We start from the raw sequence: 15,565 nt of genomic DNA, 5'->3' as shown, positions 1-15,565 counted from the left end.
GTCCACACTAGACAAGGGAAAATCTTGGTCCCCTTGAAGTCCGTGACAAAACTTCCGTTAATTTTAGTGGGGTTGGGATTTTGCCTAGGGGTATCACAGTTTGATGTTGGGAAAGCAGAACTGTAAAAACAGGAAACAAACCAACAAACAAAGGAAAGCATTTGCTGCAGGAGTCCTGCATGTTATAGAAAGAACAAAAAGTTCTTCAGTTGCTGCTTCTCAATCTAGTGTCCCATCTGGTGCCCGGCTCCAGTCGATGCACACAGCTACCCATGAGTTTAAAACAATAGAGCGTGGCAGGGGAAGCTGAAAAAGGGATGCTGTACACACTCACATGGGAAAAGCATGTGAAATCACCAGGCTCCGTTCTTTCCTCATCTCACCTGGTCCAATGTCCCACTGACACTAGCAAGCTGGTGTCAGGAGAGGACACTTGAGTGGTCCGTTTGCACAAACTCTGTATTCTCAAGCCTAAGGTCCTGGGTGCTGGCTCTGTAAAGCACTGTCATGCCTCAACAAGTGTAACAGCAGGGACAAGAGCCCATGAGGATTCTTCCTGGTGCAGTAGGCACAGTGGTGTCAAAAGCAAACCCCTGCTCCCACTCTGGTAGAGGCACGAAGACTGTGTTCTCCCCAGTTTCCTCCTCTTTGAGAGATTTTAGCAGTACAAATTTGCCATGTTCTCCGCGAGCTTCGCCTACTGGGCACACACCCTACTCATGCAGTAAAAAGTGTGGAAGGCAACAGTATGACTCAGATCTGTAAGGGCTTCTTCCGGTAGCGAGTTCTCGGAGTGTGAGCACAGAACTGATGTAATTATAACAAAGCGGGGAAAGAAGAGGTGTTCTCTCACCTGGGCAAGGCAGTTGGTGGTTCACCGTCAGATGGTTTATTCCAAAAGGAGAACAACTCAGGACACCGTTCAGATTCTTTAAACTCAGGATGTTCAGCACTGCGAGGAGACTGGAAGTGGGAAGACTTTTGCCCACAGAGCAGCACAATTTGAAATTCGGTATAAATACAGCGGTGGAGGCACATCTCCTAAATGCCTGGGAACGAAAGTAATTGCTGAGGTAACCTGAAGACATTTTGGCAATATTCTGTGCAGACCAGTAATTGGTGTCATAAACTCAAACTATTTCTTTTAACATAATCTGACCAACTCGCTGACCCGCTTGCTCTGGGCCCACGGCAACTGAAGAGAAACAATGACCGCTGTATCAGCCTGAAAAGGTCAGGACACTGCTGAGACACAGCAACGTCTGCAGTCGCACGACAGCCAAAGTTCTCCTCCAACCCAACCACAACATATAGGAAAAGCATACAAAAGAAATGTCCTGCCCACATGTCTATCACCACAAATGTTCACAGCTTACATGTCTAGCAAACCAGTATGTTACCAGTACAGCCAGTTCTCCAGATGCTAATCCCATCATTTGTTTGAACATAAACACCCGAGGGAGGGACTAAGCAAATTCTGCATGTTTTCAGAAATCACATAAGGTCTGACAAGCACATTTCTTGAGGTATCGATCAGATTCCTTCAGGCTCCAGATCCATTTTGAGATCATTAACATATCTCGCAGACCAACATGCCGTTACAAGCTGCTCTCACCGAAAGTGTCTTCACTATCTTGAGGCTTCTACAGGCTGTTTTAGCCTGGTGTTTCTCATTTCTGTTTTTAGCAACTTCTATTTCCTTCCTTCCTTTTTCACACCTCCAAACTCCTAGAGGTTTTTTTGCAACCAATTTGCATTACTTATTCTGTCAGGAAATTCAGCTTTATACTTCAGAATATCCAAATGGTAGAATGTAGCAACAATTTGGGTACAAAGTATCACTTTATATTTTTTCATTCATTCTTGACAATAAAAAACTGTGGGGTTTGCCTGTTGTTGTGTTATCATCTGGCCTGAGTGTGTGGCCATGCTTCTGCTGGTGTCCCCACACTCAGCAGAAAAAGGAATGGGCAAGTGAGAGGTGGGGGGTTTAAAGAAGAAGTGGGAATTTAGATTGTCCGAATGTTACCTGTGTAGTTTCATTCAGCAATCAAAAAGCTATCACTGAAAACAAAACCCACCGTCCCGTGTTGTGTTATGTCATCCCATGTGCCTCTCTACAGAGGCAAAGGAAAAGGCTTGTAAGTGTTAGACAGCATTTCCAATCGCGTAAAAAAAGAGGATATATGTTTTCTTCCCTGCTCTTTACACCTTGTTGTAAGAACCCTTGGCCCTGAGACCCCTGATGGCCTTCAGGCCATTCCGTGGGTGCATATTCCAAAATGCTGATACTTATTAATGTCAAATTTTTACATTTATTCCCCTCTTTCTTATTTATTGCAGTTCAGAATGAATCTGTGTCTGGTATCACATTGTAGTAAAAAACAAAGTCTAATGTGTCACATGAGTCTGTAAAGTGAAGAATTATTTTAGAATAGAGAAATAGAACAGTGTAGTTTTCTTTACTCGTTTTAACATAAGGCTGCCAGGAAGGTTAGGGGGAGCCCGTGATGAGGCTTGCAGGCCACAGGCTTAATATATGGTATACAGGAATTCCTTTTTCTCTTTTGTTTTGGCCTGAAATGGAATTTGTCTGTGTACCTATCTGTCACTAGACATCAGTGAGGTCCAGGTTCAGCTCACTCTAAAGGGCTGCCCATTCCTCTGAGCACTCAGCTTTACTCCAGAAAGACTTTGCAACAGGGATTTATTTTAATTTTCATTATTCTTTACACTGACAGAAAATTAAGAGAAGACAGAACCTCAGAGTGCGTTTCATTTACCCTCCGTCCCAAGGAGGCTCAGCTGTAGGAAGGAGTTGTTCCGGTGATGTTTGTCAGAGCTGTGCTGAAAAGCCTGTGTGGGATGTGTCTGGGCACCGCGAACGGGCAGAGTACTCCTTAGTAGCTCATTAATCTCTTGTAAACTGTCTGGAAGGTTTGGCGTTAGGTGGGACTGAAAACTAAATGCTGCATAAAGACTGGACTTATCATTCTATCAGCAATATATACCCAGCAGTAAATACACTAAGAGTGACAGGAATACAGGCTCTCATTCACACCTGAGTGAAGACCCTTTTGGGTAAGGAAAGCAGTATTTGTATGTCTCTGCCAATGGAGAGCTCAGCCTAGAGCCTTGCCCCATCTCCCCTTTGCTCCCTCCTTGCTAGGTTAAGGAAGAGCCAGCACGTCCACCCCCACCACAGGCATCCCCAGGTGCCAGAACGTGGTTGTCCGTCCTGTGAACAGGCAGAAGGCTGCTGGCCATGGCTGTGGTCCAGGGTGACCAGCAATTCCCTCCTGTGGGTCAAAGGTCTTCCAGGGATGGAAAACAGGCTGCATGCAGCCGCCCTGAGAATCATTTGCTCCTGTCAGTAGGTACCAGCAGTTCTGTCACACGTGGCCTCAGTGCCAGAAGGGTTCCCAGTCACGTTTGCGTTGTTAGTACACGTGCAGCCGCAGTCTCACACTGCTCACTTGATAATAACTATTATCTCGATAGTAACTGTTCTCCTGAACTGCTGGGCTGATGTTGTTCTAACACAGAATCATTCTGATGTAGGGTTAGTGTTAGTGTCAGCAGTCAGCACTTGGACTGTATATATTTTTATGTGCAACATACACTTGCATCACCTTGTGACATGAAGTGCTGGAAGGGCAGATCTGTTAAACAGGGCAAAACATGCCTTGTATCACACATAGTTTGTTTCACAAGTGAGTGAACAGAGGTAAACACCATTCCTGCCTGACAATAATATAATATGTCTCTAATTTTGCCTGTTCTTTTCCGTAGTCTCATGTTATGTCAAAGAACAGTCCCAGCATCTTAACCATGTGAAGCACACACGTAATCATCACTGCAGGTGAAAGGAGACGTGGAGCAAAATGAAAACACTGGGAATTCAGACGTTTGAATGATTATCCTTTTCTTGCCCTTTATGTGTTTACATTTTAATAGTGAGTGTGACAAATGTGTCCTTGGTGTGTTTACTTCTTTTTTTTCTTTATTTCTTTTCTGTCACTGCGTAGCTATATCAAGAGTCTTTGATCCTGCTATTCAAGGAAGCTGACATAAACCTTAAAATCGACTATATAATTTTCCTATTTTCTTCCTAGTGTTTGTAATCAATAACTATTTTTCCATGCATTTGGAAGGACTTACTTTCTTACACAGAGTAATAACATCCCTTACTTTTGCTCCACATTGTAATATCCTGGCAGCAATTGCTTTTGCTAAGGATCACGTGTAACTCGTGGGTCATTCATGGAAAGTTACATCCAACCATTTGATACATCTGCTTCTGGAAGGAAGTGACTATACCCCAAGTCCAGGAAATCCTCTCGACAGTGTACTACAGACGGCACTAGTGGTTTTGATACAGGAAAGCTCACAGGAATTGCAATTTTAAAAAATTGGACCATAAATCATTTAGCAGGAGGTTTCAAAACATAGGCACAACAGGAAAAGCGTTACTAAAACCCAAAACAAGCTATAAGAGGTATAAAATCCTTTCTCTGGTCTCTTTCTGGCAGTGAATGCTCAGGACAACGAAGATCATGTTCCGCTGCACTTCTGTTGTCGGTTTGGACACCATGAGATCGTAAAGTTCTTACTGCAGAGCAGCTTCGAAGTTCAGCCCCACGTGGTGAACATCTATGGAGACACCCCGCTACATCTGTGAGTGGTGCAGAGCAGCTCTGCTTTACCTGGTCTGGGCCTCGTTACAAAGCTGGTGTTGTTAACGACTCTTTGCTGACTTCATCTTCCAGCGCGTGTTACAACGGAAAGTTTGAAGTTGTCAAGGAAATAATTCAGCTCTCGGGAACAGAAAGTCTCACTAAAGAAAATATATTCAGCGAAACGGCTTTCCACAGGTGAGCTGTTTGAAACACCATCATCAGTGGGGCTCCACCTGCACGCACACAGCGCCGCACCCAAGGGGACCGGTGTCTCAGGGGAGAGGAGCAAAGCAACCAGTGAGCTCCTCGTGGGCCCTGAGTTTGTTCCTTGAGATATAGGACAGAGCAGGAAGCGAGGGGTAGAACCAGCCGGTGAATGGGGATAGAGAGCATGAGAGGGAGGAAGGCACTGGGTTTGTCAGCACCTGGATGAGTCACAGTTCCTCTTGCTGTCCGCTTGGGAAACTGAGCTTAGAGCCTGTTCTGCCTGGAAACCCGCTGGAGCCTGGACAGTCTGTGTGAGACAGGAGGGGGCAGGACACAGCCAGGTCACGAGGCTATGGCTTTGTAAAGGGTTATTTAAGAGGCACTTTGCAAACAGACTGCATTAACTTTGCATAGCGGTGCAAAATTAATTTCTACAACAGTAGTTAGGACGCTTCTGACACAACAGAAATGGCCGTGCTTTGGTGGGTTCATCATGCACGTGCACATTTCTAAAGATCCTCTATGCTACTACTACCTTTTTGTCGCTGTGTAATCCTTTTCAAATGCCTGGCTACCCAGAGTGGACAAAAGGCTTCATGTGTTTTGGACAGAGCACTCACTTCTCCCTTGATTCTTGCAGTGCTTGCACATACGGAAAGAACATAGAGCTTGTAAAATTCCTCCTGGATCAGAATGTTGTGAGCATCAATCACCAGGGAAGGGATGGGCACACAGGTAACGTCATCATCCTTACTGTGAGTGCGTGCAGGTTCCAGCACCAAAACACTTGGAGGCCATTCCCAACCAGGATGTCCAGGGTGAATCCCAGGGCAACCCGATGACCAGCGTCTGATTCCTTTCAGACAGACCTCAGCGTGTTTGGAATAGGTCTGCAGACAGGCACAGAGGACCCGTCAGCTCGTGCATGAGTAACAAAACCTGGTGTAAACTGCTCCTAAGCAGTTGTAAGAACTGGGCACGAGTGCCATTCTGCCAGGGACGAGGCGTGTAGGATAAAGCGTCTAAGGGACTGACACTGCCATGTCCCTACTGCAGGCCACAAGAACCAGAGCTGCCCGTGTTGCTGCTCACTGTTCCTCACGCGCACTGTGGTTAAGTGTGATTTGCCAGTGGCAGAGCAGACGCTGAGGCGCTGTGCAGCAGGCAATAGACGGGTTCTTGCAGCATTCATGTTTGATTTTCGCCTCTCCCCCAGGCAGTTTTTGACAATGTATTCCTCCATCGAGGAAATCCATTTACTGCAAGTCCTGTGATGATGTTCTGACAGTTGTGCTTACCACGCCCGTCTGGTGTTCCAGGGTTACACTGTGCTTGCTACCATGGTCATATTCGACTTGTGCAGTTCTTACTGGATAACGGCGCCGATATGAATCTGGTAGCCTGTGATCCCAGCAGGTCCAGCGGAGAAAAGGATGAGCAGACCTGTTTGATGTGGGCTTATGAGAAAGGTATTTCAATTTTCTAGTTTCTGCAACAAAATCCATAGGAACAGCACAAGAAGGAGATAACACCAGAAAATAACCCCTTGGTCCCTGCAGACTAAGAGCTCTCACCATCTGCTCTCCAGCTCCTGGTGCGAAGGGTTAGAAAAACCAGCCCTTTTTCTGATCTCCTCTGTTAAAGATGAGCTGAATCCAGCACAAACTCAAGGACAGGAGTATTTATGTCCTCCTGAAGTTGAGAGCATACAGCCTGCTCAGAAAAGGCTAATCCTCCCTCCGTGTGTGCCTGAGTTCTAATGTTACCACCGAGCAGGCATTTCACAGGCAGTAATCCTAAATTATTGCAAATACGGACTAGCTAGGGCATTTTCCGTGGTTTCTGTTGTACTCTCCTACACATGCAGCCATGTGTCCCTTGTCCCTTTTCTGTCCTGTTCTTGTCTGCATGACTTCTGGGACATTCATCCCTCCTCCAAAGGCGTTGCCACACCATTGATGATGAGAACGACTCTACTATAGTCAAACTATGGATTTCAAAGGCCTGTCAAAAACCTGATACTGGCAAAACACTCTGTACAAAATGACTGAGGGAAAACTCTTCTTTGAAATGTTTAGAGAAGAATTTTGAGTGTTGCCAAACAGAACTTTGTGCATGGAACACCTGAGAGAGTGAGTGAGCACGTTGTGCATCTGCTGCTTTCTTCTAGCTCCTGGCAAAGGACACAGGCGGGTGTAGCCACTGCCTCCAGCAATGCGGGGTGCGCGTTTTGTCCGGTTTAGGTCACCACAGCTGAAATGTTGTCAGGCACTGCTTTTCCTTGTCAGGCCTATTGAAGGCTGTTGCCAACTTCCATTGCGGGATTTCTGTAGCAGGGTTTTTTCTGATGCCCTACATCATGGTTTAGGAATAGGTAGACTCGTGAAAATCACATGCTTGTTTTTATTGGCAGGTGTTTCCCTGAATTTCTGTAGTTAAGAATCACAGCAGGTTTCAGATTAGTGCCGCTGTATCTTTGTTTATGTGTTTTATAGGCACACTGTACATTTTTTTAATCCCTGATTTTGTATAAATCAAATTAAAAAAAAAAAAAGACTACTGAGTTTACGTGTAAACTCTTGTATTTCCTCTCTCTTTCTTAGGTCACGATGCCATTGTGACCCTCCTGAAGCATTACAAGAGACCTCAGGATGACTCACCCTGTAATGAATACTCACAGCCCGGAGGAGGTATGGTCTGAGGAACCATGTTATTCTCTAACTGGAGGGTCTGGTCTCTGGAAATGTTCTGCTGATGTCAGGGAGCTTTGGATCAGTTCTGCCTGGCACAAAGAAAATTAGTGTCTTGAATCACCATTTTTTTCTAGGTACCCTCTGTTCATGTCAAAAGTCTTCCTTCATCTAAAAATAAAGTTGTAACATCTTACTACTCACCAGAAAGAAAAGCTAAAAGCTGAGACGAAGATCAGTCCCTGGTGATCCTCACTCCTACCCTTTAACATCCTCACTACCTCGTTCAGCCGCTCTCTTTGTGTTGTTTGCCATTCTCTTTGGATTGACATGTCTTTGATTGCTGACATTCGCTCCATTCCTCTACACAGTCCTCTTCACATTTTTAATGTCTTTGGGCATCTAATTCCTCCTTGGGAAGAGTTAATTACACTTTTTGCTCAAAAATACTCATTTGTATTGTCAGCTAAATTACAAGTGCCAAGAGGAATGTTATCGCCAGCAGTTAGACAAGCAGAGCGCTTGTGGAGAACGCTGCCTGCAGAGAGGGTGCCCGTGTCCCAGACTGCGGCTTGCCCGGGTCCGGTGCTCTCCTGCCGTGGGGCCAGGGGAGCCCTGCAGCCAGCAGCTGGGTCAGGCTGCTCCCTGCACCATTTGACCTCTTCCAGCTCTAGGAGCAGAGTCTCTCAAGTGTTTGCAAACCTTCACGGGACTAAGTTTATGCATGTGTCGGGAATTTTTGGGGGCAAGAGACTAACACTCCCAGATAGATTGTTTTAATTCTGATTGATCGAAGAACTCAGCTCCTGCTTAAGCAGAAAAACAAGAGACGGAATGTTTGGTATGTGGAGCAAGCTGTGACCTCATCAGTGGGTTGCACGGGGCAGAACGTTCACAGCCCAGCGATCAGAACCGGCAGATCTGGGCTGAGCTCCTCCAAAAATCCCACCGATGTCAAAGGCCACCTTGGCCACTAGCGAGGGCCACAGTCGTTCTGCCGCGTTCCGTGAAGCTGTGTATGAAGTCCTGTCCAAATGTGCCGGTGTAACGACACAACTACACGGGTTTGGGGGCTTTTGCTGCTTTCACCCTGTTACTACTCGTTCTCAAAGTAATCGGTGCCTCACTAATGTACCCGTACAGGGGCTTCCACAACAGTAACTCTGCTTTCCATTTCAGATGGATCCTACGTGTCAGTTCCGTCCCCGCTAGGAAAGATTAAAAACATGACTAAAGGTATTTTCAGCGGGGAGGGAAAACTCAGACTTTTTACCCGAGGTGTTGGTCAGCCCAAACTTCCCTCACCAAATCCATTACTCCTGGAATTTTCTTTATTCAGAAATGTAATGATGTGTGTAGGCAGCAGCTGTATTTCTCCAGGATAATTTTAGGAAACAATATACTTAGTTTTGCTGCTCTGCATACTGATAATTCCTACATTTATCTTATTTTCATTTACTTTAAAAAATAGATGCATTTTTATTTCTTTGGAGAAAAGGATGTAAATGTGAATTAGTACTAATAAAATACTCATTTATCCATGAACACAAACAAATACAGTGTTGAATTCCCCTGTAAAATGCCTGGATTACCTTTACAAGAAAAATTCTGTCCAAAAATAATTCGTGTTAATCTGGAACACAAATAGATAAAACATTCAGATGAGTATTTGTACTTTAAAATATTTCAATTTTAGTGGTGCTTTCCATTTGGCACTTCAAATATGCCCTCTGGATATAATCAAATCCTTACATCCTTTACATAGCAGCACCAAAATGCTGTGTTTAGAAATATTCCGATGAACTTTATAGCAATAAACTAAGATCATCAGCAAGGTAGAGATGTTTGCTAACTAAATTGAGCTGCAAAATTTTGGTTGCATGTGTCCCTGAAGAGCTAGTCAGATCTGGAGCAGCACCCCCTGCACCAGTCATGAGCACTTGCTGCACAGATAAAAGGGAACTAGTCCTCTGTAGAGCACTCTCTGAAGAACCGTTCGCAGCCACCACCCGACACCGGCACGGCGGGTGCCCACCGGTGGTCTGCCCTTCATCAGGGATCAGGTTTACAGCCACGCACGGAAGCCCAAGGCAGCAGTAGCTCAGCGAGCATGTGTCTGCTGCTGGGGTTTGCTGGTTCCCAAGAGGAGAGGGAGCAGCATCGTGCATCAGCCGGTTCCCAAGAGGAACATCAGCTTTCACCATGCATCGGGCTGGTGCAGTTAAGGGTTGTGTCCTGTCCCTGCTCTGTCCCGCAGCTCACCAGCAGGACAAGTGTTTTCTTTTGCAGAAAAGGCAGATGTTCTCCTTCTCCGAGCTGGTTTGCCATCACATTTCCATCTTCAGCTTTCTGAAATAGAGTTCCATGAGATCATTGGCTCAGGTACCAGAAATAAGGATGCGTCGGTTTTAAATGTCTGACGGTTATTATGAATCCCTTTGTGCTTAATTTACTGTAAACCGTTTTAGGGTCTTTTGGAAAAGTATATAAGGGACGATGCAGAAACAAAATCGTTGCAATCAAACGGTAAGTTCACCAGACTTCTCCATCTTGTTCAGTTAATGACCTGGTATGAAGCATTCAAAACCCCAGGTTTTATTATATTTTTGCCTCCCTGTTTTTCTCATGTAAATTTTAAGCTATCGAGCCAACACCTACTGCTCCAAATCAGACGTGGACATGTTCTGCCGTGAAGTTTCCATCCTCTGCCGCCTGAATCACCCGTGCGTTATCCAGTTTGTGGGAGCTTGCCTGGATGACCCCAGCCAGTTTGCCATTGTCACTCAGTACATTTCTGGAGGATCGCTCTTCTCTCTGCTTCATGAACAGAAGAGGTATCTGCTCGTTCTCCACGCGGGCTCGTGGCATGGGATGTGGGAGGCTAGTAAATCTATGCTGATGTCAATATTCATAAACCAACAGAGAGAGGAATACACTAGGAAAAATCTACCTTTGATTCAGATTATTGGGTGTATGAGGGAAATTAATGAGTAATCACAAAATTGTAACTGTCATTATTTTACATTATATGCATATACATCACGTAGATTACATATAATTAGTTCGTATTTAAAACAATTTTAAAGGTTCCATGATTTACAGATAAGAATCATTTACACTCAATTTCTGTCTGTGTATTAACTTTCAGTATTTTTTTCCCCCAAAACACAGAACTCTTGACCTGCAGTCTAAATTAATCATCGCTGTAGATGTTGCCAAAGGCATGGAGTACCTCCACAATCTCACCCAACCAATCATTCACCGTGATTTGAACAGGTAAGTTTCTCTGTTCTCAGAACTGGGGGAATGTGAAGCCTCGAAGTGGCAGCAGTGCTCTGCAGCCTCCCCTGTACCTGCAGGCTCTTGTAGCTGTGCGGTACCTCAACACTGGTGCAGCGAGCAGGAAGGCGGCTCGCAGCAGGCGTGTACGTAATCATGGTGTCTGGAGTTGTCTCTCGGTGCCCAAGAACTTCGGGTTCAAAAAGGTCCTTTCACAAATGGGTTCTTGAAGTTAGTTTTTGAGTGAAAGAATAACTCTATTTGCGGTTACAAAAGAAAAAATATCTTTGCAGTCTGAAGAAGAAAATCAGATCACTAACACAGAAGAACCTGCACAATTCTTTATTTTAGTCTGAAAAATGCACTCTACAAACCGTATCACTTCAAGCCAATCTCCCGGGATTTATGTGCCCTTGGTTAGTAATATTGGCACAATTCTTCTTTATATTTTGAGTGCAGATTTTAGCACGCTTTGCTTTATTCGTCTACCTCAATGCCTGAGTGCATCTGTCTGCTCGTGTTCAAACTGCTCCCAGCACATAAAAACGGCTGCTCTTCACCGCCGCCAGCGACATAGGCAGCTGCTTTATTTGTATGCGCAGAGAGGCTGTTGCTGACGAATGGACACTCTTCAGAAGGATACTGCTGATGGCTTGTGTTCATCCGGGTGTGTGGACTATATGGAGGCTTAATCAAAGTACATTAATATGAGCCGTATTCTGCAATTTTACTGTAGCAGAGCTACACCAAATTTGTGTGTGGAAGAGCATTTTAAATGCATTTTGGGTTGACTAAATACTTTCAAAACCCACACTGAGAAAGCCTGAGCCCACATTTCAGAGCCCTTTGAAACGATTCATTTTGACATTTTAAATTATTTTTTCTATTCTTCCTAGTTTTTTTTAATTCTAATTCAAATTCCAAGTTTTTAAAATGTAAATCTACTTATCAAACAAATTTCAAAATACAGAAGTGGAAAAATCAAATGTTTCGTCTTCATATGAACAAGTAACGTTTTGTTGACAAGCAATGTCTGTTCCCCACTTTTTATCCAATGAGGCTAAGCTCCACGATATGTTCTGAGTCAATACAAAATGAAACAGTCCGTAAAAATCACTTGTTGAAACCGTTCCGTTAATTAGCAGGAGTCGTTAGGGCAGTCAAACACTTAAGTGCAATTTTAATCCTCTTCTAATCTGTTTTACACTAATTACAATTCATTACCAAGTGGAGTGACTGCAAAACTTTGCAGTAACCAGGTCTGTGCAGTTCAGGGGAATTCTCTAGAAGGGGAAGCACAGATGGTGTGTTCTTGACTGGGGTTGTGCCCTATGCTTGCCTGCAGCACAGGCTGTAGCGCAGCCCGATCCCGTGGAATCCACCTCTCTAGCAGTGCTGGGGTTGTTGGCAGCACGGCCGGGTGGGCAGAGACCCCTCAGCTGCCACCTTTGCCTGCAGAGCCAAGGTGGGGCAGCGAGCGCTCCCTGAACAGCCCCGCGCTCTCTGCTCTGAGGCACCTCACCTGCCCTGGAGCAGCTGCCACAGGGATCCCCAGGGCTGGTGGGATCACAGGGATGCCCAGGATCAATGGGGCTGCAGGTATCCTCAGGAGCAGCTGTCACAGGGATTCCCAGGAGTGGTGGGACACCAGGGATGCCCAGGAGCAGTGGGGCCATGGGGATCCTCAGGACTGGTGGGGCCACAGGGATCCCCAGGAGCAGTGGGGCTGCAGGGATCCCCAGGAGCAGCTGCCACAGAGATCCCTGGGAGCGATGGGACCACAGGGATCCCCAGGGCTAGTGGGACCACGGGGATCCCCAGGAGCGGTGGGGCAGGGTGTTCCCCCTGACCAGGCGGTGCTTTGCTGCACCTCTGAATCCCCTCACAGCTTCAACGCTGCCCCCGCGAGCTGTCTGGCCTCTGGTTTCCTGGCGGGTTACTGGTGCCTTACACTGTCTTTTTCTAGTCGTCAGGGCCATGTCCCGAGTTAAGTCAGCTTTTGATACTCTGGACTAAGGCTTCTTCCGGTTCTGCCTCCCAGCCTCACTATTTTTCCGCAGTGAAGTGTGCTCACCCCTGATGTCATTATGAAGACTTTCTGATTTTTTAAGATCCAAAATGATGACATGTTGAATGCTTATTTCATTGGTTTCTCTCCCTGACTGAATTTCCCACACAGGCAAATACTTTTCTCTACAGTCCTGCAAGGATGGACACAAACACTTGTTTAATCTGTTTGTCTGGGGTTTTTTTAGTTTTGAGAACCCTCAGGTTACTTTCAGAATAGTGCTGTGCTTTCAAATAACACTTGTCACCTTCTTTCATTGCTGCTTCTTTGTGTTTTCTTTTTTACTTTAAATATTTTCCCATAATCATTGAGTCCAGCTGACAGTTTCTCGGTTTGTTTGGCCCGTGTGTTACAGACAAAAGCATCTCTGTTTGGATCATTTCTAACAGCTATAAGCTAGTGCAGGAGTGTGGCTCACTCCATTTCTTTGGGGATATCTGAGTGGAAGCACTGAGTCCTCGGTGTAAGCAGAGAAAAATAGTCCAGTGGTGTGCCATGAAGGCAGGTGAAACATCCAGCTGTATTGAATCGTGAGATTTTTGTGATGAAGCCCTTCAATGAAGAGGCACATCATTCGCCCTGGGGATGGCTGGGCTTCCCTCTCCCGCAGCGTAGCTGTGCACTGCTTTGAACAGTCTTCTGCCTTGGCTGTCAACTTGTCTGCTTCTGCCAGGCATCCCTTGCAAGTCCTGAGCGCTGAGGCAGACGTTCATTCTCCAGTTTCAGCCCAGGTCAGGATGGATAATGGTTTCTGACCAAGTACTGTAACTCTTCTGGCAAATTTGTCTTAACCCATCTTGTACGACAATGTCTGGATTAAGAGCAAAGAGGAACTATTAATATTACAACTCTCAGTATAGTAAACTGTGAGGAAAGGCTTGGCACTGGTCAGAGCTTTTTTACATTAACCTTTCTTTCTAAAAAAAAGAGCTGTTGATGAGACCAATATGCCCCCACCAGTCCTAAAGGCTTTTGGAAACGTTACAGGAAAAAGCTGTTGAGGCCAGACCCTGGTGAGTGTCCCTGTGTTGAAGTGTCAGGTGGGGTGACTGGGATTTGCTGTGCAGAAAGGAACCTGCATATCGACCTACAAAAAAGACAGGCTGGAAGAATGGCTTCTCACTACCCCATTTTTCTTTTTTCCGTGATTGTACTTGCCTTGTTTCTCCCCACCATTGCACACGATCCATGTCCACCACCTCTTGTTCTCCTCCTTACTCTTTTCTCACCCCACCAGCTCTGACTTTGCCTATCCTCCACTTCTTCACCGAGTCTCCTTCATGTGCCTTCATCCTCCACAGGCTCCTTTCGGACCACCAGACTGTGGAGCCCAGAGGGAGATGCTCTGATGGAGCTGTAGTTCCTGCCTCAGGCGCGGTGCAAGCCAGGAGCCCCCGGTCTGAACGCTGCAGTCTGTGTAACTGGTTTAGGGCAGCAAAGACCCAAAGCTGGTGGTTCAGCTTTATGCCTCATCACTGCTCATAGAAAAAGAGTTCTGCATGAAGGATTTTAAATAATGTTTTTCACAAAAGAAAGCCCAAACCGGTATCTCACTAGAGAGCTGAAAAGCACATCATTGCCTCACAGAAGTTTTACCCATTCTTATTTGTGAGGGTCAAAAGATAATTTGCTGTAAGGACATCAGGGGTTGATGTCTGGTGCTGAGAGTAGCTTAACTTCTGAAACTTTTTAGTGGGAGAGCAGGTTTTCAGCATGAGTCCCAGTCAGCCCACAGGCACAATTACTACATGAAAATCTTTACAACAACTTAAGAGAAAGACTAAGAGTGAAATTCTGTGTTAAGTTTTGCCAGGGGCTTCATGGGAGTCTCAATTTTTTTACCTTAAATTTTTACCCTCTTTGTAACCCTCTTTGTGAGTTCTGAAATCTAATGCAATGCACATAATGCATTAAATAAATCTGCAATATGGCTTGGCAGAACAGAGAGGAAAATGAATCTTTCATGTCCTTAACCTTGAAAAGGGGTTATCCTTCTGTTTTGATAATAATTGGGAGTTTTATTTTGCTTTCCAGTTCTGGAAAAAGATGTTCTGACAGCTATCAGCAACAGCGACACATATCAGCTTATTACTACCTACACTGTGGTGAGGGATTGTAGCCACGATGATTATAGCACTTTAATAAAAGAGACCGTCTTAGTATCAATTTAATTCAAGCCGTAACAGCTGAACACGGTCGGGCCAAGCCTTTGAGCGACTCACCTTTATGTGATGGCTCTAACTATCTGGAAAAGTTTCTGAGCGCTGCCTCAGGGAGGAAGATGAAAGAGGATGGAGGCCTGGTCGTAATGGGGATGGTGTCTGCAACTCCTCTTTGTTATAAAATCCCTTCTGAAATCTTAAAATAGCAGTTGCCTTTCATTACACCCACAGTGTGTTAAAGGCAGAAGGATCTTTTCATGGCCCTGTTCTCCAGGAAGGGGACACACACTGAATGTGCTTTGCCTGTCTCTTGCCCTTCCATCGGCAGGCCCGCAGAACTCCTTGCTTTTGTAAAAGCCAAGATGACACACTTCAGATTCTTTTCTCATCTTTTTCCTTCCATGATTTTGCCGAGAGAATGATGCTTGGTCTCACCATTTCAAACCGTGTGTGGCCTTAGCAACGACAATTAATTTCTGA

The 15,565-nt window shown here is 45.4% G+C and overlaps 1 protein-coding gene across 1 annotated transcript in view; it reads left to right on the top strand.

Annotated features, from left to right (window-relative positions):
• TNNI3K (TNNI3 interacting kinase) overlaps nt 1-15,565 on the top strand; it is a 59,122-nt gene that overhangs the window by 18,717 nt on the left and 24,840 nt on the right. Inside the window, exons 8-17 of the mRNA XM_010132903.1 lie at nt 4,533-4,677; nt 4,770-4,874; nt 5,527-5,621; nt 6,206-6,355; nt 7,490-7,576; nt 8,756-8,812; nt 9,866-9,958; nt 10,045-10,102; nt 10,216-10,410; nt 10,748-10,852. Coding sequence (XP_010131205.1) covers nt 4,533-4,677; nt 4,770-4,874; nt 5,527-5,621; nt 6,206-6,355; nt 7,490-7,576; nt 8,756-8,812; nt 9,866-9,958; nt 10,045-10,102; nt 10,216-10,410; nt 10,748-10,852 — 1,090 coding nt within the window. The remainder of the gene's footprint in view (nt 1-4,532; nt 4,678-4,769; nt 4,875-5,526; nt 5,622-6,205; nt 6,356-7,489; nt 7,577-8,755; nt 8,813-9,865; nt 9,959-10,044; nt 10,103-10,215; nt 10,411-10,747; nt 10,853-15,565) is intronic.

The sequence above is a fragment of the Buceros rhinoceros genome, unplaced genomic scaffold, assembly GCF_000710305.1.
Source record: "Buceros rhinoceros silvestris isolate BGI_N320 unplaced genomic scaffold, ASM71030v1 scaffold14633, whole genome shotgun sequence".
NCBI classification, from domain to species: domain Eukaryota; kingdom Metazoa; phylum Chordata; class Aves; order Bucerotiformes; family Bucerotidae; genus Buceros; species Buceros rhinoceros.
The sequence above is the reverse complement of the archived record's forward strand: the minus strand, read 5'-3'. Positions and strand labels throughout refer to the sequence as shown.